Source organism: Calypte anna, chromosome 8 (genome assembly GCF_003957555.1).
Source record: "Calypte anna isolate BGI_N300 chromosome 8, bCalAnn1_v1.p, whole genome shotgun sequence".
NCBI classification, from domain to species: Eukaryota; Metazoa; Chordata; class Aves; order Apodiformes; family Trochilidae; genus Calypte; species Calypte anna.
This window is the reverse complement of record NC_044254.1, coordinates 29,366,225-29,391,385: the sequence shown is the minus strand read 5'-3', so window position 1 is coordinate 29,391,385 and position 25,161 is coordinate 29,366,225. Positions and strand designations below refer to the sequence as shown.

Here is a 25,161-nt window from a genome sequence, read left to right as displayed (position 1 = left end):
CTAATTAAATGAGAGGAAGCTCCCTGGAAGAGAATGAGACTTGTAAGGCTCTCTAAAGAGAAAACACTGAATTGTTTTCACAATTCATAAGCCAAAAAAACATTGGATCATCATCAATCACATTGTTAACTATGTAAAACATCCCTGACTCCAGCTGTGATTAGAAAACATTCACATTGCCTTCCAAGGAAGCAGAGACTCTCCAAGGCTGAAGAGAGAGCAGCAGTGACTAAATATACCAATTGAAAATGTCATTTCAATAAAAGAACTACAAGCAAAGAATGATGGATGGGCTTTCTTTTAATTGTACAGGGCAAAACCAACTGGTTAGATGGGGTAAAACTAACCAGTATTTATTCAAAATTAAGATCTTCACCTTCCAGTGTTCAGCAGAAAACAAAATAAAAGATGAATGTAATTAAGGAGTATCTTGCATTTTAATTTGGTCTTTCTTTAAGGTCTTTAAGTCTGCATTAGCCAAAAGAACAGCAGAAATAACAACACCTAAGGGGATTTTATTTCTTATATGGGAATTTCTGAGACTATTAGAAATAATAAGTCATACTGATTGACTCCAGCCCCTCCTAGGTACTTAAGAAAATCCTCACCATGAATATTAAAGGCAAATTTTGGCTCCTGACAGAGCCACAACACAAGGCAGAGGCCAGGCAGGCTGCTGGCCAGGGACACTGCTGTGAGGAGGAGTTCTGCTTGTGGGTGCTACTCCAGCATATTCTCATCATCCCAAATACCCTTTAGAGTATCTTTCAGAAATTCTGGTGTTCATCTGGAATTACAGATACCCTGAGACCACTTTATCCAGCTTAGAACCTCAGGAATTTTTGGACTAAGGAGTAACATCTCCAAATCACTATTTTGGATGGCACATATAGCACATTTTCCTCCCTGCAAGGATTAAAATGAAGATAATGCTGCTAAAGCTTCTTGGCTTGAATAAGATATAAATAAATAAGATAAAAGTATCAAGTCTCTACAGGAAGTGTGTCTGAGCAGCTCCAAGAGAAATGGATGTGCCATACTCCTCAGTCTCTCATTTAAAGAGGATTTTTTTGCCTGTAATGAGAAGTTGTCTCTGTGTCAGCAAGCGTTGGCAAATCAGAAGCAGCTCCATTAAGAGAAAATACAGCAAGCACAACCTCTTACACCCCCACAGGCATCCCATAATAGACTGCTTTTCTTAAAGACAGCTTTTAGTTGTAATTCTTGTAAACTCTGAGAATCTTTTTCAGGCCCAGTTCTCCACAAACATCTATTTTGCCCAAAGACATTTCAGCACATACCTGATGAACTTTGTTCAGCTGCAAAAAGGGTGGGCCAACTGCTGAATTTATGAGGTGAGGTAAACCTGCAGATGCTCCAAGAACTGCTTTAGAAACACAAGAAAAAGTGGCAGTGTTTTATAAATCAGGCAAGCAAAGATCTTTACCAAAGCTTTATTTTTCAGATTTGGTTTCCATGAAGTTTTCCAGTGTCCTAAAACTCACTACAGAGAAACTCTTCAATACAGCCAGCTCTGAGCTGCAATTAACAAAAGAGAAGAGTTCAAATGAACTCTGAAGGTGGCTCCTCTAGAGCTGAGAGCTTCACACAGAAGTGCAGAACCACCTTCAGCATTAGTTGAAGTGTTTCTCCACTGAAGTGGTCACTTCATACATAATTTCTGTGTTTCTGCCAGTTGATCACATCCCACACCCATAGCTGCCTCCCACTTGGCTCTTCAAATTATCTCATTTCTGCTCCTAATACTTTCAGCATTTGAAATGTGGTAAGATTGGGGTTTATGTGTTTATTTACATCCACCCAAATGAGAAGACAGAAAAATATTGCTGGCTCCTGCTGTCACAAAACGCTGTGCACAGCTATGGCAGCATCCAAGTGAATTTACATTGGAATCAACAGGAGGAAGACTCAACCTGCAGCACTCAGAAGCAGAATCAGATTTCAAACTGGCATTTTTTATCATGTCTGCAAAAAGGCATTTAACTGTAAACCCATTTCTAATACAAATATTCAGAGATCACAGAGTTAGTATGAAGGTTCTTTTAGGTAACACTAAGTTTTACCCAAACACAACAGTGTGGCAATCCACCTGGGGCTTTTGCTTTCAGGAAACACAAACACTCTGCAAGAGTGCGTGGATTTTAAAATAGCTCCTTTCCTCCTTTGCAGAAAGCCTTTTATCACCAAGAACAGGTTTAAAACAATGGTTTTAAAACAACTTACCAGGTTTAACAGCATGTCCACGCAGCTGGGGCTGCAGGAGCATTTGCAACATTGCTGGATTATTGAAACTTTTCATGATCTGCACTGGATTGGGCTCTGGAAGCAAACCTTTCCTGTTGTTCCTCATCTCCAATTAAGAGAAAACAAAGAAGACATTTCAACCCTTCACACTTGTGTGATGGTGAAGTACACATTTCATTTTACACAGAAAACAAGCCTACTGTGTCCTTCCCTGCTTCCCACTCCTTCTCCCCCAAGTTAAACACCTAACAAACCATCCCCTCAAAACTTCAAGTGGATTCTTCTTCTTCCTGAGGCACATTTCTTTTTTTTTTTATTTTCCCCCCTTAAACCAAGGCAGTGTTATCAATAAAAGAGAACATGAAAGGCCCTGTTAACATGAACACCACACACTTTCTTACTCATCTCTTTTATAAAGATGTGGGATAAAGCTGGCTGAAGTAATGAGCATGTTCTGCTTCTACTTTTAAGGCAGCATCATGAAACACTTATCACATCCAATTTTCCAGGAGATAATTTGATAAGACACGTGGGTGTAAAAAGCTTTCTTCTATATATCAAGCATGAAATTCAACTATTTCTCCCACCTTGAAAATTAACTTAAAAATTGATAAATTCTTGCCTCTACGTTTTAAACTAGGTTTTATCTTGTCAAATGACTCCCCTTCCAGTTACTTTTGTTTTGAACTGGAACAATTGCTCATACAGAAAATTAGATTTACTAAAATCCCAGAGCTATGTTAAATGTAGCTTTGTCATCTCTGATGGCCACATTTTACCCTTCCTCCTGGCAGAACAAGGCAATGCTTTTCCTAGGAAGGAGACAGAGCTGTGCTGATTAGATTAAAAAAAAAAAAAAATTAAAAATGCTTCCAAAAGCTTGGCTCAGTTTTCCTGAAGCCCAAATCCCTCTGAGCTGCTCAAGGTGTAGCAAACACATTCTACAAACAGATCTGTAAATATTTTACCATCCTTTGGGCTGCTATCAGTGCTGCTAAGGTGCTTCTGCCTGGAGCTCCTGGAGCACAGTAGGACACCTGGAGTCTCTTCCCTTTGACAGTCATCCCATCAGTGACTTCTTGCACCTCCTCAGCCTGCTCTGCAGTTTCATACTCAACCACTGCAAAGTCACCAATGCAACTGTCTTCATCCTGAGCAAACTGAAACATTTCACAGGACACTCAGCAAAAGGCAGAATTGGCAGGAACTGCAGTATTTTTCCACCTGCCCCTTGCAAGATGCTTTGCAAACAGCTGGCATCTGGCATTCTACCCAAATCACCATGTTCCTTTCTGTGATGTATCACAGCTTCATTTTGTGCTTGGCTCTGTCTCTTTGATTTATCACCTTCACTTCACCCTGATCTGATTGAGAACCTGAGCTATGAGATGTATTTAACACACATTTTCAGAAGAAAGAAGAGAATGAGAATGCAGTTGCAAACACAGCCATGTGCTACAGCAATCTTTTATTTTTATTTTTGCAGGCTAAGAATGATAAACTCATTATTGTTCAGTTTTAAAGCCTACAATAATAAAAATGTCATTCAGGGGACTACGTGGTAGCTGCTGAAACATTTAACAATGCAAATTCCACTGATATTTACCCCCTTTCAGGAGAATATGAAGTGTGGTTGTATTTAATGCCAAGAGAAGATGCCAGACTGATCAATCAAGCAGACTGGAAAGAGGCTTATGTGTCAAACAATGCTCTGTCCTATGTTTGCAGAGTTTTACAGCAGGATGAGCAGATTTAAATCAAACAGGGAAAAAAAAAAAAAAAGAAAAAAGAAAAAAAAAAGGGAGTGAGACAGGAGGGAATAAAACTTAGCCAAAATCTCCAGCCCCAAAATGAGCAGAAATGATGTCCTGAGACCAGCTCTGATGTGGAAGAAATCTCCTCTAGATTTCACTGGATAAACACAACCTATTCCTAACTATTAGGTCCCATAAACTTACACTGACAGCTGAAATAAAAATGGCAAAGATTTAGAAGGAAAAGAAGGTGGTCAGACCTTCAGTGCCACAGCTCAAGAGTGGTCTCCCTGGGAAGAGCTCTGGAGAGCACACATATTTTGATTTATAAATACACACAGAGATCTATATATGCCATGTATATAGTTACAGATGTGTGTGTGTCTATGTGAAATAATAGAGTTTATTTTGACATCAGTTTAGCTGCACTGAAGCTGAAGTATTTCTAAAGAGAATGGTTTGCAGCTCTGGAACATGCTGTAGCTTCATGCACAGTTCAAAGCTCCCTGACCACCTCAAAGTGCAGCTCCCAGGATCCTTGCAAACAGACCAGGAATTTTCAAGCTTCCCAAGTACACAGGTAGTGAAGAAAAGCCCTCTGTCCTTATACAGGTAATTGTGGAGATCTAATGGTAATTTAAAGTTGATGTAAGAAAGGAATGAGGTTTTCTGGTCAACTTTGTGGAGTAAAGGACAAACCATGCTCCTGTTAGCCCTGAAAATGCCATTTTTCTAAGATCCACATAGAAGCCTTCTGCTCTTCCTGACACAACACTTCTGCTGTCAATAAAGGAGAAGTCAAAGTTGTTTCCAAAAAATGGTGACTTGGAATAGAACTAAATGCATCAGAGTTTATTTATTTCATGAGTTCACCCAAGAATTTTAGGTAAAAGATGGTATTTTTATGATGAAACACAGCATCAGTTACCAGCAGGACTAACTAAGCCATGAGGGCAGCAGTGTTAAATAAACCATTCCCAGAAGTTGGGAAAATCATCAAGGTGATGAAAGCAGGGGGAAAATCTGAGTGTAGGAGTGGGGTGACAGCTGGATTGGCCAAGACCAGAAAATGGAAGGGAGAAACTGCAGTCACAAAGATGTAAAACACAAAGAAAGTGTGTGAACATTTTAACTGGGTTTTTTTTTTTTAAATCTATTCATTTTTCCAGGAGTTTTCTAGACAAAGGACTCTTCCCAGTCATTCCCTACTGAAATTCCTTACCATGCCCTCTCCTAGTTCTCCTCTTTTGTCTCTACCCATCAGATCAAGCCCACTTTTCCAGAGTTCCTTGTCTTTCTCCCTCTCCTTTTTTCTGTGCTTCATTTTTAGGCCATCTCACTCATAACCCCATAATTAATTAGCACGACTGGGAGGAGAATTCATTTACTGTCTTTGATAGAATGTCAGGTTAGAAGGGACCTCAAGGATCATCTGGTCCAACCTTTATTTATCAAATTTGAACTACCTGTTTTACCTACCTCTGCCCTGATATCTTCTTATTCAAGTGAGAGGTGTTAATGAAAAAGTGTCAAGGATATTTTCTTGGATATATTTTTGGGTGCCTATTTCCTAATTCAACAGCAGAGTGTTTGAATCCTGTCTTTTACAGAAATATTTATTTAGTGCCACTTACTGATAGAATGCATCCATTCCTACCCCAGGTGAGACCCAGGTATCATTCTGACTGCACAAGAAAGATAAAAGTCAAATTTTAAGCCCAGAGCAGAATACTGGATATGAGAAACCCCTTTACTGAAGCAGCCTGTTGCTATTTGAGCTTCAGAATTTGAAAAGAATGTTGAAAAATGGTTGGGGGAGCTGATAACAGCCTCCAGATTACCTGACAGCTGGAAAAGTGCCCTGAAGTAAAAGACTTTAAAAGATTAATCTGTTTAGCTAATTAAGGACTGAGCAAGTTGACTTGATTACAGTGCTTAATACCTTCTTACAGGAAGAAAACAGTGGAGAGCAGAGACTCCTCAGTCCAGTCACCAGTGAGGAGAAGCTGGACATTTAATGAGGAAACAACAACAAAATAACAAGGGATGGGCAGTGTCTGGAAAGAGTTACTTCCAACAGAGGCAGCTCCTGGTGTATTTGGATCAAACAAGAATAAGGATGGGCTTTAGCCAGCTCCAAATTACAGGGGCTTGGAAAGAGCACCAGGGAAAATGGGATGGCCTGCAGGTGGTCAGACTCAGCAGCTTGCTGGACCTTCCAGACTGGAGATGCTGAGACCTCTGATCACTCTGATCACCCCTGCAGCTAATCCCTGGGCAGCCTTCCAAGCTACTTCAGGAAAAAGGCAGAAAACAACAAAACAACTGAAGTCCAACCCAGCCCTGGGACTACAAAGCAAGCTTGTAGTCTACTGCTTATTTATGGCTCTGTGATCTGCGAACTTCTACAAGCAACATTTGTGGTCTAGAATCTCACCAGCCAGGAAGATGAGAAGGAAACTTTTATATTTCCAAAATGTGGGAAGGATCTACCTCTTCTGCACCTGCAAGCTTTCCAAAAGGTGAATCCTTTCTAACAGAGCAACTATGAAATCCCAAGCCTGCATCCTCCTCAGTTAGGAGAGAAAAAATACATTAGGTATTTGCAGAGGTTTCTTAAATTGATTAATTACAGACATATAAATATAGATTCTCCATCATTTAAACTGTTGCACTTGTGATACTCAAACTTGCTTCACAGACCAAGAAAACCTTTCTCAGTGTTTACTTGAAAAGCACTCTAAAATCTTTCTAAAATTATTTTCAGTAAAACAGATGATGAGGAGCTGTCCTATGAACATTTTCTTGGCACTTTCACTACTGAAGTGCAAAATCCAAGGGTAAGACAGCAAGCAGTGAAGATGCAAATCCTGAGCTCCTTAGATGGTGACCATGCTCTTCCCAAAGACACAAATGCAACATACCTGGCAGAAAACTGGTTTGTACTTCAGGGAGAAAGTCTGGAGCAGTTCTTTTGGATCAGTGTAGTCTTTTTGCAATTTATCTACACAAAGGCACTTGGAGTGAATAAGATTTGTGGTCAGCTGGTTCACATCCATCCACTGTGCAAAGAGAGTGCTCTCCTCCAGCTGTTTCCCCAGCAGTTCCAGCCTGGCTTTTGCAGCAGAGTCTTTCTTCATATATTCCACAAAGCCATAGCCCTTGGAGTGCCCAGTAAGTTCACTGTAGACCAAAAAACACCTCTCCACATTGCCATAGGCACGCACCAGTTCTTCAAACTCTTCCAAGGTGAATGAAATGGGCAAATTAGTAATGCAGAGCAAAGCATCTGTGGGCTGGAGCTGCACAGATATCTCTTTTCCCCGAAGAGAGGAATGGTGGAACTTCTGAATGGCATTCTGAGCTTGCTCTCCATTTAACAGAGTCACAAAGGCTGAAAGAGATCCCCCAAAAAATTTACACCTCCTACCACAGCTACTCCTCAGCTAGAGAGGGAATTACTCCACCTCCAGAGATAGATTACTACACCCATCCTCAAAAAAATACAAGGCAGAAAAAGAGTTTGGGAGTTACTCTGGAGATGCAATAGGCACAGATAGGCTGTATGACATATTTGAAAGTTGGACATCATCAGCTGGAATCAGGAGTAATTAACTCAAAGAGTGACTAAAGAAACAAACACACAACCTCATTATGTGCAAAGCAACAAAACTTTACATATAGGCAACAAAAAGCAATTACATTTCATACCAAAGTCAACACACTGCTTATTTTACTGAGTGTCTTTGAAGACAGCATCCATAAATCCTCACTTTGGGGTTACTGGATCTTGTGGGGGTTTTCTCTTTGTAAAGTGTTTCACAGAACTTTGGGGTTACTGGATCTTGCTGGGGTATTTTCTTTGTAAAGTGTTTCACAGAATCCCAGACTGGATGAGGGACCTCTGGAGGTCACCTTGCCCAGGCTGGGGGACCTGTGGTGGTTTGGAAGGACAGGAATCTGTAGAGAAATATTTGTCCATCTCTGCACCTCACAAGCACTAAAAATCCATGAATCCTCTACTCAGAAATGTGTAGTGAAATGAGGCAACCAGGTGCCACTAATTGCCAGGGAGTGAGCATGAGCTTGTGTCAAGCCCACCTGTGCCTGATTAGGGCAGGCCCCCACTGTGCATGAGCAGGACCAGGGGGCCAATAAAAGGCCCCAATTAGGCACAGGTGGGCTTGACACAAGCTCATGCTCACTCCCTGGCAACTAGTGGCACCTGGTTGCCTCATTTCACTACAGAAATGTAATTTGTAAAACAAAGAACAGACTTAAATAATTCAGGATTTTACTCAGGACAACATTTTCCTCAAAGACTTCAGTATTCCTTTAATATATTGCTCCTGGCTTGTATTACCTAACACAAATGCACCTGGAGCTGGGTGTGTTTTCCTCTGAACATGTCACATGTGGTTTGTCCTCAGAGAGGGCCCAGGACTGATTTTTCAAAGGAAATCAGACAGCTGAGGTCACCTATGTCCCAAAGAGACACTCACTAAGGACACACCTAAGAGTTACTGCAGTGGGTCACTCTACTTCTGGGTGGCACCAGTGAAGTTTCCAGCTCTCCAGTGACTTCTGTAGAAAGGGACAAACTCCACAGCCAAAAAAGGGACTGAGGGACAATGAAGCTATGTGATGGCACAGAAACTGATGGCTTCATACATGACAGATGAAGTTCCTCACTGCTTTCCTCACAGAATGGAAACTTATGACACTGAAGACTCTGAATCCTTACCTGTTCTTTTATTCCTGTCCACATAGCAATACTTGATTTCAAAATCTTTAAATAAGTCATGGATTTCCTGAAAGAGAGAAGTACAAGTGACATCAGGGAAGGAGGGACACTGAAAAGGTAAACAAAGGAACTCCAAGCCAGTAGCCAAAAGAAGGTGAAGTGAAAGTTTTCTTCTGACATCAGATAAATAATTCACTAGGCCAAATAAGTGTATGAATTCATCTTCATTAAAAAAAAAACAACAAAAAACCACAAACCAAAATGAAAAGCTTTCCCAATAAACAAAAAATCTCACCATAGAAACAGCATCAAATATTTGTTTTTAAAGAAGCTGGTTCTACTACTGCAGCAATGTTTTTATCTCATATAAACACCAGCTTGCTGAATGGGGTTCACTTATTTTTCACAATATAAAGTCACATAAGCACAACAGGGTGTTCTGTTTGGCTCTCTTTATTGGACTTAATCTTTTGATAAAGACAAATAACATCCCAGTTCCTCTACCAGCAAACCCCCCTCCATTTCCCCCAAGTGCAGCCAGCATAGTTAAAATACCACCCAGACAAGAAATACTGGCAGCATCACATCACACCATGTACTGAGAGCTGGCAATGCTCTCCTAAAATTCATCAGTTGCTTCAGTTTCCTCTAAGTGCTCCAGTTCACTTTAACAGAATTTTTTTGCTCTTTTAATAATGAATATTCTTTCAATCAGCAGATAACTGTGCCCAGGTTACCCCCTGGAAAGTATCCTCTATCAATTACTGCACAGATGCTCAATGAAGAATCCATCCCAAGAGCATTATTTGCTCCCAATAATTAATGGGGAGAGAGCAGGGATGGGATCAAGGAGCAAGCCTAAGAGGTGTGTGCCAGTTTTCCATAGGTATTTCCCAACAAGAGGAATTACAAACCCCACAAACTACGCTCAGTTCAGTGGCATGAATGCACTGATGAACATTAATCACCCCCAAGAAGAAACTATGAGTAGCAATGTGGATATATGCATATATCTCATATATGTCCATATATAGTTGCAGAAATTCCACAAAAAATAGCAAGAATTCCACCTGAGTGAAGAAAATAATCAATCAGCTTGGTCTGGAAGTCCAGCTGCAGGCAATTTGCAGCAGTCCAGCCTACTTGCCAGTTTTCTAATTCAATATATAGAGAGTTAGGGGTTAATTGGGTTCTCCCTGAGTGGTATCAGGTGCATACCTTTTAGCCCAGCAAAGAGCAATCTCTAGTTTCACCAGCTAACAGCTGTCAAATACTACATTAATAAAATATGGCAGCTTTTCTCCAGCTACCAGCAGCCCTCTCATCAGCTGTGATAGGATGTGGTTTCTGAAAAGCAACGTGCAGCAAGGGACACCACAAAGATTCAAGTCAGGCAGGGGATGGGACTGGGACAATAATTCATTCTCAGTCAGGAGAGACTTTCTGCACAGTTTTGCTCAGCTGTACTGTGGCACCAAAGTGACTCCTGTCCCCTCTCAGAAAAAGAGGAACATATTTACCTTTTCTATTTCCTATGCTATTTTACAAAAGTAATACCAAAAATGTTTACAGGATTGAGTAGCAGGAGATATTATCTCAAGCAGCTCTGAATGCTCTTTTGAATGTTGTCTGTGGATCAGATGATTCCACATGATTTCCCAGTCACTGAAACTTTGATCAGGAAGAAAAACAGCCTGCAGTGAACATGGGATAAAAAATCATCATGTAAAAACTGGTGAGACCATCAAGAAGGTTGAAAATGAAAACATAATTTAAGCAAAGTCATTGTTGTAAAGATTTTAACACCAATTCCCACAGTTTTTTCAATAGTTTGTGCAAGGGTGCTGCTTGTTCTTGTGCTTTCATGGCCCCGTGGCAGGGCTGAGGAATGGTGTTTGTGTTGAACCTCAGAGAAATCATTTTTCACATCAAGACAGTGACAAGATACAAAAATAAAACACTATGTCAAATCTTAAGCAAACGTGTACTCCATCAAATCCAACAGGTATGTAGATGTGTACAGTAGAATAAGACTCTTCATAATGTTTTTAAAATTACAGAGCCAGCTTTGGAACTCTGGGCACTTCTCTAAACTTTACCTTCAACACCTCCCAGAACTTGGGTCTGCCAGAAAAGAACAAAACACTGCTACCATTTTAATGTCAACAGCTTCTATCCCTGAGAGCTCAGAGGGAAAGCAACAAGAACACTTCTGGGTTCTGCACATAACTGGGTTTAGCTGGGCACCACCAGCACCACAGAGCTGGGCCCTTTGGTGGAAGCAGAATTTGGGCCAGGAGAGAGAGTTTACTCTCTCCAGGAGGAGAGAAGTGTCATCCAAGTCAGGTATATTCATTCTCTGGTGTGACCCTATTAACTTCCATGGAATGTAAGCAGAGGGCTGTTCCCCTGGGCACAGCAGAAACAAACAGCTTGCAGTTCCTTCCCCCTTCTGCTGGATGAATCCAGGGAGCTCAGTCCCCTCTTCCCCAGCCCAGTCCCACCAGGACCTGCTGCCCCCATCAAGGACATGTCAGGAAAACCTTTCACCCTCCCTGGGTCAGCCTGGCCATGCTGGGAGCTCACCAGGCAGAGAGCCCTGACTGCTGAGCCCCTGGATGCCCAGGTTGCACCCAGAAGCTGTGGCTTGCTGAGCACATGCATGGGCTGCCCCGTTCCAGACTGGGGTGTGACACTGTTCTTTCCAACCTCTGTGATTTTGCAGCTCCCTTGCAGGGCCCTGAATTTTGGAGAATTATTCCTGAAGATGGGGCAAGGAGGCAGAAGAATGTTACACTGCTCTGGAAGGTGAGAGCAGTCACACTGTGGATCCAAACCAACAACCCAAACTGGGATCCAACCAACACCCCAAAAAGGGAGGGTGAGAAGCTGCCCGAGGAGGCAGACTTGGGCAGGACAAGGAAAGAGAGGAGGCTGAGAGGAGATCTTAGGAAGAAATTAATTGCTGTGAGGGGGGTGGGACCCTGGTTTCCCCCAGAAGCTGTGGCTGCCCCATCCCTGGCAGTGTTGAAGGTTGGATGGGGCTTGGAGCACCCTGGTCTGGGGGAGGTGTCCCTGACCATGGCAGGGGTGGCACTGGGGGAGCTTTTAGGTCCCTTCCAACCCAAACCATTCTATGATTTATCACACCAGGTTTAGCAATGCAGTAGTAAGATACCCAGAGGTGGTACTACAGGCAAGCTGTGGCTGTCACCCCCAGGTGCCACCACTCTGCCCACATTCACAATATCCACACACAAACTGTTGACCAGGCCTGGCCACCCCTAGTGTTTGGTCCACTTATGGTTAAAAAAAAAACAACCAAACATTCCTCTTAAAAGATTAATCTACTGGTTTTTAAAAAGGCAAGTATGCCTTTCATGTCCAGTCAGTGTGACAGAGGACTACAGCTACACAGTAACCACCATGTTAAGTCTAAACAAAATGGGAACATCCTTTAAGATGCAGAAGGTCCTGCTGCCAGGAGCATCAGGGTGGAGTATTTTGACAAGTAATACTGTAAGCTAAAAGCCAAAGCAAGGATGGTACGTGGAGCAGAAACTGAGAGGAGGAGAGAAAACAGAGGAAGGAGCTTGCTCAGAGTCCCAGCAGTTGCACAACCTCGTGGGCCATGCCAGCAGCTCTCACTGAACAGCTTGGAGCAGAAATGTGATCAATAGTGCTTAGCTACACACAGCCCCTTAAACCTTGGAAGCTCTTAAAAGCAAACTTGAAGAGGTAGTTAAACTTATCATCAGTAAAAATTAAAATCCCAACTAGAAAATATTCAGTCCCTACTCAATCAACAGAAAAAGCAAACCCAAATATATAAAAGGCAGTTGAAGGATGAAGCTATTTTAAACAATGTATTCTTTACTACTGTAAGAAATGTGGTATTGAAATACTTCAGCCCTTGGTCTGTCCTACCTTGTCTTGTCTTGGGTAGAAAAACTGAAGATGTGTTTTTACATTTCATCAATTTGAAATGTGCATCTCTCCAGTGGGACATCCTTGGAGAGGATCTGCCTTGCTGCTGGATTAGCTGCTTGGTTTTCAGTGCAAACAAGGCAGGCAGTCATTAACAGCCACATTTGCCCTGCTCATCAAATCTGTAAAGCTCAATTGATTATTTCAAATAAAACCAGCTTTTCATACCCAGTGCAAGCAAAGGAATAGGCAAGAAATATTCAGTTATCACCTGGATCAATATATACCAAGTATATAATACCTCCAGCACCCTAAATCCAAGTATTTTTCTCCCTAGGTGTCATACTGAATTGTGTTATTCCAGAGACAAAAATATTTCACAATTATAAAGGTGCTGGGCCAGATTTCCACAGTAAGTTTCAGTGGTGTTTCCAATATAAACACTGTACAAGTCTGGTCTATAACTTGGCTCTCAGTGAGTAGCTGAAGGCCTGAACTTCAAACCAATATTCTTGGAATGGGAATCAATTATGTTTTAAGTAGTTGAGCTAAATAACATGTTTGGCTAACCAAAGACATTTTCAATCCTCTCAAAACTAAAAATGGCTTTGTTTTCATTTGTGCAGGAAAAAAAAAAAAAAAAAGGACTTCCCAGGAAAAAAAACTTTACAAATGATATAACAGATGTTCATTTAATTTGAATTTTAGTCTTCTAAGTCTTCTGGTCCCTGGCATGACACATGGATTTTGTTGCAGATATTAAAAAAAAAGTCTGCTGTGAAAAAAAAAATATGACAAGGGAACATCAACACAGTTTAAAATAATAATCTCTTACAGAGAGAAAATCCCAGAGACTCTGTTGAAGAGTAAGAAGCAGAGTCCATGGCACCAACAAGAAGGTTAGAGAACAAAGCACAAGGAGGGAGGCAAAATTCCATTTAAAACCTCTCCTGCACATTAATGGCCACAGAAGTAGGAGAGCCTCAAATTTTCACCAACTGGACATCCACTGCCAGATAAACTCTCCCTTGCTCCTGACAAAATTTCAGACATAGATTAGGCTCCCCACACCATAGAGGATGTTCTATTCTGTGACAAATTTTCAAGTTGTTGGGGTTTTTTTTTTCCAATGTTGCATTAAAGGAATTTCTTGGATGAGGATCAACTCCAAGATGTTTAGCAAATGTCTACCTGCCCAGGCATCCAAGAATCACGAGCACTGAGGCATGCCCTGAAGCTTGTGCTCAGCACATTCCCTTCTTCACATCCACAAACTATGAAATCTGAAATAAAACCAAGCTGGAGTTCAAGGCTATAAACTGCCCTTGGGATGAACCTTTTTGTTTGAGACTTGACTCTCTCTTTTGTAAGATCATGCTCTCCAAAGATCTGCAGTAAAGTAGTATGAGAAAATGTTAAGACTGAAGAACAACAGTTTCTCAATAAACTTCTCATGGACATGGAATAAAAAATGTTTTTCTCTCATCTTCCAGAGACACATCAGTGAGTTGGTAAGAGGAACACAATGGGAATGGAACTTAATGTCAGCATTTTGGGTACATGGGGTGGTATGCAAGCTCCATGAAAGGTGAAAAAGCCATAGAAGAGCTAACTTGAGAGAACAAGAGCAGAAATTAAATGAAAAGTTATAAAGAAAATCAAAAAGCATGTACATCCTAAGGCATGAGGGCTCCTCAGTGCCCAGCAAGTATGCCTTTCATGTCCAGTCAGTGTGACAGAGGACTAACTAAAACACAAAAGCCTCTTCTACTTAAATGTTGGCATACAGCAGGCTGGGAGAAAGCACTTCCTCAAATGATCACAGCTCATTAAAGGCTTTCAATCAAAAAAAGAATGAATAAAAATTGTGGCTAATTCCAGGAGAAAGAAAAAAAAAAAAACACAAAACCCAAACCAAACCAGCCCACTAGAAGTAGAATTGTGCTAAGCTGTGATCTGTCTTTTGATCAGGAACAGACACTAGTGAAAAAAAATCTGGATGGGAACATCATGTCCCAAAGCACAAAATAAACCCTCATCCCAGATGGACTGCACCACTTTCTTACCCACACCTAAATGTTTCACCTTGCTTTAGATTCTCTCATGCCAAAGAAGAACCACAGGGTACTGAAATAATTATTCAGCCCTACTTTACTTCATGTCCTATATTAAAGTAGAACAACCCCTCTATAACATTTATCTTCTGGCCTCAGATGTTAAAGGAGAAGAGCAGAAATGTAATATGGTGGCATTTAAAGAGAATTAAGCACACTTTAAAAAATGGTTGAAAGCAAGAGCATCTCCCACAGCACTGCAAAGGGTCATCAAAAAGGGAAGAGCCCTCCTTGGACTGCTAATTTTAGTGGTGAAGACTGGAGATTTTGCTACAAATCTCAGTAATGATTTGCAAGACAGACAGATCAAGGTCTGTTCTTGCTAACAGCAGTTCCATGGGATCCAAACTGGTATGCCAGGGGTACAAGACTGATGGTTATGTCACAGTTATGAGCTTCTGGCACTTATCAGACATAAATAAGGAATCACTAACAGTGAAAAAGCAATGACTTGGGGGAAAACAAAAATAATTCCAATCCACTGGGGTCATTACAAAAACCAAACCAAATAGAGACTGACTTGCCATACAGTACTCCAGCAAATAAAACTTCTCATTTAGTGAAGTACAATTTCACTTACACTCTGATTATCTTTATGTTCTTGGCATCTCCTTACCAATAAAGGAGAGGAGTTATTGTTTCCTTCCCTTCCTCTGCCCAGAGCAGTCCTCCTGCCTCCCAGGATCCTCAGAGCCATTTAATGATAGCTCAAGGGCCTTCAATTTGCAAGACATCCCTTTAACATCGCACTTACAACATCAAATTCAACTGTTTCTTGCTACTGAAATGGATTAGCTGACTCAGCAGAGATAAGGACTCTTGGACATGCACACACAACAAGGCAATCACAAGAGAAATGCAACCAAGACACTGCTAATTCCTTGCCAAGTGCTGACCAGAATGAGAGACTACAACCAAGCTTTTCCTTAAGTCTCTTTGTAACCATTCTTGATACAAACAGCAGCCTCAACACCGCACCAGATACTGATCCTGACAAGAACAAACCCACTACCTGACATTTTTCAAAAAGACCACAACCAATGGGATGATCCTGCCTGTCTTACTGGAGGGCATCACATACCACCAGGATTTCTTGGCTCCTAATGAAGCCATAAAATGATTTCTCTGGTAAAAGTACTGCCTCACTCTCACAAGATTTGCAAGTTTGAGCTGTTTGTTGTGTGAAGGCTGCAGGGAGGAGAGAGGATAGCTGCTCTGGAGAGCACATCCTGCATGGGAAACCTGTATGATGAGACAGATGCAAGCAGGGAAGCTCCAGGAAGAAGCAGAAGCCTGGTCCACACTGGGTACTCAATTATCTTTTCAAGAGAGCAGCAGCATTATGTCAAAATCTAAAGTACAATGAGAATAATACCCAGGGACACCATAATCTCTGTGCAACCAGACCACACCTCTCCCACAGCTTGGGTGCAGCAAGAAGATCAGCCTGAGAGGATAAGGAACACCCCTGAAGTAGAACAAAATACTTTTAACAGAGTTCACATATAGCTACAACGATAGAAAAACATGGGACTGAGGGAGGGAAAGCACATTAGTTAAAACAGGAGCTGATCTGGTAAGCTGTTTTACTCACAAGAGTGACCCAACTAAGAAGAAGCAGAGCAGTAACAAGTGCATTTCTATCTAATTTTATAGGTTCAGCATCTGAAAAGTAAAAAAAAAATCCACAGATTTCATCTCCACGTTTAGAGAGGTCACAGCAAGAGCCTATGTCCATTCTTAGGTCATCAAATCACACATTTAATAATATGCAGAGTGCAGGTACCATGCTGGAGGCATCAGACAAGAAGGAATATGGGGAGCTGACTGGAAACTCTGAAAAATTTCACCACAACAGATCAGTAGTAAATAGGTCGACCTGCCAACTAAACAGTAAATGGAGACTTTGCCTTCAGGAGCAGAGAGAGCACTAATAAAAATGTTCACTGCAGATCTGTCACAAAGATCCTCTTCTCCCTGGCTGTAATGACAGAACTGCTCCAAGACACATTAGTCTACTGCACTTACTCTCTCTACAGCTTGAGCTACAAACTCCAATGCAAAAATGAACCTTCTTGACATAATTTTGACTTCATTTGTTCCCCTTTGGATTTGTTTCCTACCGACCCTCAATGAAAAAAAGCTGGTAAGGGAATGCAGACTCATTTGGTGTGACAGACTGCAAAGTGCTTCCTTCAAGCTGTCCTTCCTCCTGAAAACAGGCTCTGGATTTCTGTAGGAACACAGATGTTGCCAAAAGCATTCAGAAAGAAATCCCACTTGCCAAGATTCAGACTTGGGCAACCTTTGCCCCTTAACAACAGCCACCCAGCACCCAACGTGCTGAAGGCTTCAGTATTTGTTTGGTTGGTTTCTAAGACTACAAACCTGTGGTACTTTGGTTTCTGGGTCAGAAATGTCATGGTTAAGGTACATTCTTTCAATTCATTGCCTCAAGAGTAATCATTATTATTACTTTTTTTAAAAATTCAGTTTAACCCAGGTGGAGCTTCCAAGGTTACAAGCGCAGCAATAAATTTTAAAAGTTAATATGTAGCTATAACAGGGACCTAATTTCACCTGAAGAAAAAATGGAGTTTTGTTCTAATTTTGACCACGATGAACATTGTGACAAAACTGAACATCCCCACCAATCTGTGTCAGCAGAAGAGCCATTTCTTGTTTGAAAACTATTTTGGTAAATCTTAGCCTCACTCTCTACATAGCAACAATGAATGACAGCAAACCCAGCTCTCCCTGATCAGAGATAAATAATTACATGTATGAATACCTATTCTGGAAGACTTTGTTGCATTTTAACCACATTCATCTCTTTCTTGATGGTACATAAATTGGCCAGGTTAGCAATACTGTTATCTGATTTCACTGGGCTAACCAATCATTTCAAAAAGAAAACAGCAGGCAAAACACCTCTGCACAGTGTTTACCAAGGGTGTTCATTTGAAATTAGATATGTTAATTTTGGTGGTAATTTTTGGAAATGCATCACAGCCAAATACACAGGTATACTGAACATGCTTGCCCACAGACATATTTCCCCCTTCCAAAACTGCTCCAGGACAGAAACTTTCTCTATACAGAACTACTCTGCCTTTACATGCCAACACCAGTAGCTCAACTAAGTTAACAATCAAAATTACATCTTTTGAAACTGTATTTCAGGATCTGTACATAATGGTACTGTTAAGGCCTAGTAACAGGTGCAAACCAGACCCTTACAGATGGAGAAAAAGGAATCTAAGTGCTACTTTCAAGTCATCAAAACAAAATGGCAAACTTCCCAAATACCTGTGTGGCTGCCAAAGTCAACCTTTGTGCTAGTATTTCCCTACAGAATTTTTTGACTAAGCAATGCCCAACTTGATGGTTTCCACAGAGGTGAGCTGTGCTTTTTAACCAGCCCACCTGTGAAAATCATGAAGTACCCATTGTGAGCAACAGGAGAGGGTAAGACAAGTGTTGGACAAAGTGATCCCGTCCCAGCTATCCTCAGCAAGCATCTTGTGATAGATCAGAAAGCCCTTTCTGTCAACAGTCATGCGTGATGGCTTCTTGAAGAGATGATGAAGATTAGCAGGGTTTTCCAAGCTGCAAGTTGGCTATTGATTAGGTCATTAGGCTGCTATAAATAGAGGTGAGGCTCGGTGTGTAAATCATCAGGCAGGATCATAGCAAAACTGTCACTTCTCAGACTGGGATTCCCTCCCATCACACCAGGGCAAGGCCAAACAGAAGGAAGGGCACCATGTAGCTGAGAGTAAAACACAAGGAAAGGCACCAGAAGGCAAGCTTGGCATTCTGATCAAATTACAGCGATTGCTGAAGGATTCTCTCTGCAATGAATGGTCCCTTTCTGTTGAAATTATGGAGAAAATGATGAACCCTCACATGCTGCTCTTACCCGCAGGCAGTGAACTGCTTGTGTTTCAGGAGGCACCAGAAGTGTTTTACAACAAAAGCTGTAATTGCATTTTTTTTAACACTCACTCATCAAGCTGAATATCTGGAGTTGGTACAGATCTGGTGAGTGACTGTGCAGCTAAATCACTCCAAAATCTGACTCACGTGCATTAGGTTTAAGAGTTCACCCATCTTCTCCTAGGGACTGCAGTAATTTGAGAGGAATTTTCCGAAACCGCCAAGAGATTGCGGAAAAAACCACTTCCCCCGACTACCCACCGCTCACCTCAGGAATCAAAACCCCGAAGCAACCGCGTGTTTGAACCTTTTTTTGTTTTTTTTTTTAAGCATTCCTTTTCCAGAGAAAGCGACGGCGAAGCGGAGCCGCCCCGCACCTGCCTGAGGCGCCGCCTCTGGAGCTGCGCTCAGGGCCGCTCCTTCTCCTCAGGACGCGGCGCAATTAACGCGCTCATTAACCTTGCTCATTAGCACACCTGGCTGCAGACAGCCCCATCCCGCACCCGGGTCCGCTCCGGGCCCGGTCCCCATAGGAGGGCGGGCAGGTGACCGCAAAGCTACCGGTGAGCCCCGTTCCTCTCAGCGCGGAGTCACCCCCCGAGGATGAGGGCGGCGGTTCCCGCCTCGGGGAGGACAAACTGGAGCGGCTCCGGGCAGGCACCGCGGCTCCCGGCGGTAACAAAGCCGGCGGCCAAAGCGAGCGCAGAGAGAAGCCCAAGAAGGGGTGGAGGAGAAAGGGAAACTGCAGCCTCCCAGCTCCTCCGGGAACAAGGGCAAACCCCGCACCGCCCTGGGGAGCCAGCCCCGTTTCAGCCGCTCCCTCAGCCCGGGACGGGTCCCGCACCCCCGGGCACGGCCCGCCCGAAGCGGGAGCACGGCCACGCCGCCGGACGGCTGAGGGGAGGAGGAGGCGGCGGCCGTACCTGGCTGCTGCTCTCGGAGGGTAGGTTCCTCAGCAGGATCTTGCGCCTGTTGCTTAGCTCCCGGCGAGTGCTCGCCAGGCGCCTGGTCACCTCCTCGGGGTCCAGCGGCGGCAGCCGAACCCCCCGCGACGGCTCCGCGGGCAGCTCCGCGCCGCGCTCGGCTGCTGCCGCCATCTTGCAGAGCACCCGAGCGAGCGGGACGGTGCGGGGGGAGCCGCGGCGGTGGGCGGGAGAGAGGGAGGAAGGGGGGAGGCGGGCGGCGGAGAAGCCGCGGGGCACGGTACGGCTCGGGCCACCGGCAGCACCGCCAAGGCCCCGCTGCACTCCCCGCCCCCGGCCCGCCCCGCGGAGTGGCCGCGCCCGCCGCCCTCTCCCAGTTCCCTTTCGGGGGAGGCTGAAAGCCGCTGGGCTTGGTGAGGGGGCTCGGTCTCGCTGCCAGCCCCGAAAGAGGCGCCGCGAGCCCGGGCCGGTGCCTCACGAGGCGTTGGGAAAGAGCGCGAATCCTCTGAGAAGAGAAAGGGGAGCGGAGAGAACTCGAGAGGAGAACGGAACGGCCTCGGGCTGCGAACTCTGTTTTTGGTGGGTTTTTTTGGGTGTGTGGGGATAAAGAGGGATGAGAGAGTGAAATTCACCTCCGCAATAACGGATTTCGAGTCAAGATTTCAGGGCAAGCTTGAACACTCCTGAGAGTCCGGGGCTGTGTTCTGAGGGAATCCATCGCCACTCGCCCCAAGGCTGCAGTTCGAGTGAACCCAAGTGCTGCCTCAGAGGTCAGCAGCCACGGGGGCCCAAGATGATCTCATTTCGCCTTTTATTCTTCCTCAGAAACATACCAAGCAAATTACAAAGCTTCCAAATGAGTGAAACGACCCTTGAGGGCTGCACTTGCAGCAGAAGTCACGCTCTGGTGGCAAAGACCACGTCATGGCGGACAGGCAGGTGACCGCCATGGGGAGGAACGGAGAGAAAGGCCCCAGTAGAAGAGAAATATTTCAAAAAGTCACTATAAAACCTTTTAAACTCCTCTACTTTAAAATGTTTCGCTGTGTCAGTCAATCCTTTTTTAAAAAAAACCCTGTTTTTCCTCTTCTAAAATTCACTTTGCCTCAGCACAGTTACTCGCAATGCCATTTGCAGCGCAGTGAGTTTAGCTCAGTAGTCATCTTTGCTATAAATGAGTGAAGAATAACTTAAATATTTGTATCCATTTTTAGATATGAAGCTGACCACAAAGAGAAAAGAACCCAAATCTTAAAAAATAGTAGGCTTAAAAAGGAAATTGGAAGCACACTTTGAGTTATATCTGGTTGATATGAGTTAAGTTCTTCTGAAGAAAATCTAATTTTGGATGATAAATCTTAACTAGCTTTAAAGTGCCATTCTAGAGACAGGATTACCAGTTAACAGCAAAAAAACCCACCACATGACAGTGTTTTTATAAATTGCTTTGGTCCAATCCAAAGCAAGCAAGACTACAAGGAACCTTGGGACCTTCACTACTTCTAAAATTAATTTTGAAACTGCTGAGCAAGGGATAATCCAAGTTCTTTTTGGTGTACTTATTAAAAATTGTAAGGATTGGCAAGCTTCTGTTCAAGGGCTGCCTTTTCCCTATTTTTTTTTAATAGTATTCTTCCTCCTTTAGTACTAATGAATTTTTGGAATTAAGAGGTATGAAGGGCATTTGTAAATCATTCATGTATTTGTGACAGGAGAATTTGATAACTGCCAGATTCAGCTTGTCATGAACAATATTAGCTTAGCCTTCATACTTAAATTATTTAAGAAAGAGGAACAATTATTAGAACAAACTATTAGTGTGAGATCTGATCTAAGGCAAATCTCATATTGTTAGAAAATCAAGATTTCGACAGGGCACCATTCTTAGAGAAATGTGACTGAAAAATAAGGATGTTTTTCAAATTTCAGATGAAGATTTGCATTTTAAAGCCATTTAAATAACTCTTCCAGCACAAGCTTCACAGTAGACTGTAGTTGATGGCAAAAAAACCCAACCAAACAAAAAAACCCAACTTCCAGTATTAGTTCTAAATAGTTGTGGAGAAATCTAAGTATTTTTATGGTGTGGAGGTTTTTATATAGAGGGAAAATTGTATTTTATAGCTAAAAGTATTCCTCTCCTCCTCAGATTTTATTCTGTGAACAGGTAACTGGCAGGGCACTGGGAGACTAAGGAAAAGTCAGCTAAAAGGCAACTACAAAGTGCTGAGAGAAGAGCAGGAGAGATCAGAATGACTGCCACAGCCCATGGAGATGAACAAGGAGGTAAGCACCTCACATTCCCTCATTTGACAACCAAAATCAGCCAAATCAGCACCAGCAGCAATAACCAATATCAGCCCAATGTCATTCCTGTTTTGAACTCCGTTGCACCCACCTGGAGAATGAGAATAGTTTGAAAGAAGAGAGCAACCAAAATGAGGCACCAATAAAGCACGGAAACGGCACAACCCAACAATCCAACCTCCTCTGAGCCTCCACAGGGGCATCAGGGCATCAGCTGCACAGTCCTCTCATTTGACAAGTGAATATTTTGCCTATTTTACCACAGAGTTTCAGCCAGAAGTACCAAAACCCAAAGCTGGTAGCACAGGTCACTGTCCTCTGTCCTGGTTCTGGCCAAGGCTCCTTCAGCTCAGCCATTCCCCCTCAGCTGCTTTGTAACAGTAAAAATAAACCCTTTTAGCCTCAAGTCTTTGCTAACCCATGCTGTGAGAGCTGACACAGGGTTGGGAACTCTCTCACAAAACCCTGTTGCATCTGCAGGAGTGGGAAACATCTTCAGGAAGAAGCTGGGATGGTGCCACTCAGGATGAAACCTAAGTGGTAACAGTGTCCAGCCAGCTGTACCCAGGGGAGGAGGAAGAGGAGGACAGTGCTCCAAGCAGGTATGTATTTTCCTTAATTAATTTCATCTTGTTGATTACAGACCATTCTTCTCTACACAGACACTGTATGCACATGACTTAGGGGTACACTGCTAAGTCACTTTGTTGCTTTCAAAACAAAGCTCTGCCCCTAAACATTCCTCAGTTTTCTAATGCACTCCTAATTTGCTGCAAAAAGCCCTTTTTAAAAATAGCAGAAAAGTATAATGATCTGCAAGTGTAACTCTGGTCACATTGCTGACTTGATGTTATTATACAGATAAGCCACTTGGCTGTAATTTAATTTAGTGCACTAAATTCCTTGTTAATTAAGAGTAATGTACCCATCTACAGCAGTTGCTTTTGCTTCTAAGCTGAAGATTAATTTAGCCACGCTTCCACAGCTTGGAAGAAATACAAGCCCTATCTGTTTCTTCATTTTCATGGGATAAGAGTGTTCAAAGCTAATTGTGTCACAAACATTTAGATTAAGGATGCCCATGTTCAAAAGTACAAACAAATTCAGATCTGTGCCAATAAAATAAAAGCCAACATTCAGAATGTTTGCTGCATCTCAAAGACCAGTAAACACCAGGTATCCAAGATACCAGGAGTGTTATCTGTGAGCTCTTCTGGTAAGGGACTTGTTAAGTTAAAAAGAAATCTTAACAATTTACTAGAACCTGAACCAGTGGCATGAGTATTTTTCCTGCAGTGAGGGTGGGGAATCCCAACAGTTGCTCCAAGTTCAAATCTTTCTTAAAATCCTGGATTGCTGGTTCCACTTAATGTGAGCAGGGTACAGACAATACCATTCTCTTCAATCTATTATTCTATCCACTGTTTCAAGCTACAACTGCTCCCCATGGTTTTGTTAAGAAACAAAATCTGAATCCCAAAGATGTAGTTTCAATTATCAGCAGTATTAATTAGTTCAGTGATGATCATCTAGGTGCTCAGTCAATAGTCAGCTCACATACCACAGATCTACAAAAACATTCCAGAGGTGGTGCCAAAAAGAAGTTCCTTTCACCATTTCCCTGACAAATTTAAATCCCTTTGGCATGCTCAGGGTAACATTTTGTAGTGCAGGAACAGTGGGAAAATGAATTTCATATCAAATTACCAGCCTGGAAGAGCACAGTGAGCAACTGATCCCCTCAGTGTTCTCACAGAGCAAAAACTTGGTAACCCCTCCCTGGAACTACAGCACAGTCTTGGGCTTGGCTCATTCTGCAGGGTTACAATTCCCTAATTAACCACAAGAATAATTCAGCCTGTCTAGACTGCACTTTTGTTGAGAAAGGTATTGTGATGTCTAAGTCCTCCCAACTAAGTGCTAAGCTCGTTTTAACACCCCAGATCTTTTGATTACTGTTTCATTCCCCAAGCACTTAGGGACTGCAGTTCTATAGGATCAGACTTCAGCTGCCAGATGGGCACCAGATTTCCTCAGAGCCCCCAGCAGCCACACACTTCATTCAGAGCTGCACTGCCAACAAGCAGAGAGTTATATTCACTTTGTGGGAGCCTTATAAGTCCTCTGCATGGCTCACACTCACTGGGATGTGTCAGGTACTGCTCTGAGTGACCAAAAAAGGGATGTTCCTTCACTCCTGAAACATTCCCCCACAGAGGCACAAACACACTTTACCCACAGCCAAACATTTTCTTTTTGAGTGAAACCTGATAGCTATTAAACTTGGTGTTAAGGCTGCTCCTAAGAGTGTTGGGAATGATGGATTACCTCAGTAACTGGGTAGCAATTTTTCCTCAGTTCCCATTCTGTAACACAGTGATCTGCAAATAAACAGTAAAAAGATACAAGAGCTAAGAGCTGTAGCTTATAAAGCAAGTAATTATTCTGAGGAAATCATTACAGTGAAACATAATGTAATGGTCTATTTTGGGAATCGTGGTCCTTGCAGTAGAATTTAGAACCTTTGTTGCCTAATTGCATATAATTAGCAAATCCATGTGAAGGTTATATTCAAAGACAGGGAAAAAAAAAAAAATCTCAAAACAAACCACCACAAAACAAGTAACAGCTTCTTGAATAATAACTGGGAACAAAAGAAAATAAAATGAAACAACAGTTGACAAGTACAGTCCTCTGCAAGTAATGGCCCTAAAGGCCAAAATTATTCACAGGGGAACTTGAGCAATACCTGCTCCTACAACAATGCCCTCCCTGCTTTCAATCCCTGCTCTTCCCCCCATGGCCTTTATTTTTCCTCATTTTCAGTCATCTTCAAATTCAGTCATAACTTCTTGGTAGCAAGTACATTTTGGCAACTTTAGTACTAAAAAAATCCCCAAAAAACCTCACCAAAACATTCCTTGGTTTTCCAGCCAAAGGAGGTACAACCCCACATTCCTACAAGGAGTATTTTTACTGGCTGACCTGTTCACATGCTGGCAATTGTAGTTTCCAATCTTTCTGTCTCAGATTCTCTGTGAGGGCCTCTTTTTTTGGGAATTGGGAGGTGGTATTGATAGTTCAGAGGAAAAATGGGAACTCACACTGCTGAGTTAAAGCACCCACAAGGCCAGATGGCTCCATCTCCATGACTGTCTGATTTACAGCCCTTACAGAGCTGGCTAATT

At 42.7% G+C, this 25,161-nt stretch overlaps 1 protein-coding gene across 1 annotated transcript in view; it reads right to left on the bottom strand.

Moving 5' to 3' along the window:
- RAVER2 (ribonucleoprotein, PTB binding 2) overlaps positions 1 to 19,840 on the bottom strand; it is a 30,827-nt gene extending 10,987 nt beyond the window's left edge. The window contains exons 1-6 of the mRNA XM_030455748.1: positions 19,667 to 19,840; positions 8,764 to 8,830; positions 6,944 to 7,413; positions 3,234 to 3,425; positions 2,245 to 2,371; positions 1,302 to 1,387 (exon numbers count right to left, since the gene is read on the bottom strand). Coding sequence (XP_030311608.1) covers positions 1,302 to 1,387; positions 2,245 to 2,371; positions 3,234 to 3,425; positions 6,944 to 7,413; positions 8,764 to 8,830; positions 19,667 to 19,840 — 1,116 coding nt within the window. The remainder of the gene's footprint in view (positions 1 to 1,301; positions 1,388 to 2,244; positions 2,372 to 3,233; positions 3,426 to 6,943; positions 7,414 to 8,763; positions 8,831 to 19,666) is intronic.
- Between the last annotated feature and the right edge of the window lie 5,321 nt (positions 19,841 to 25,161).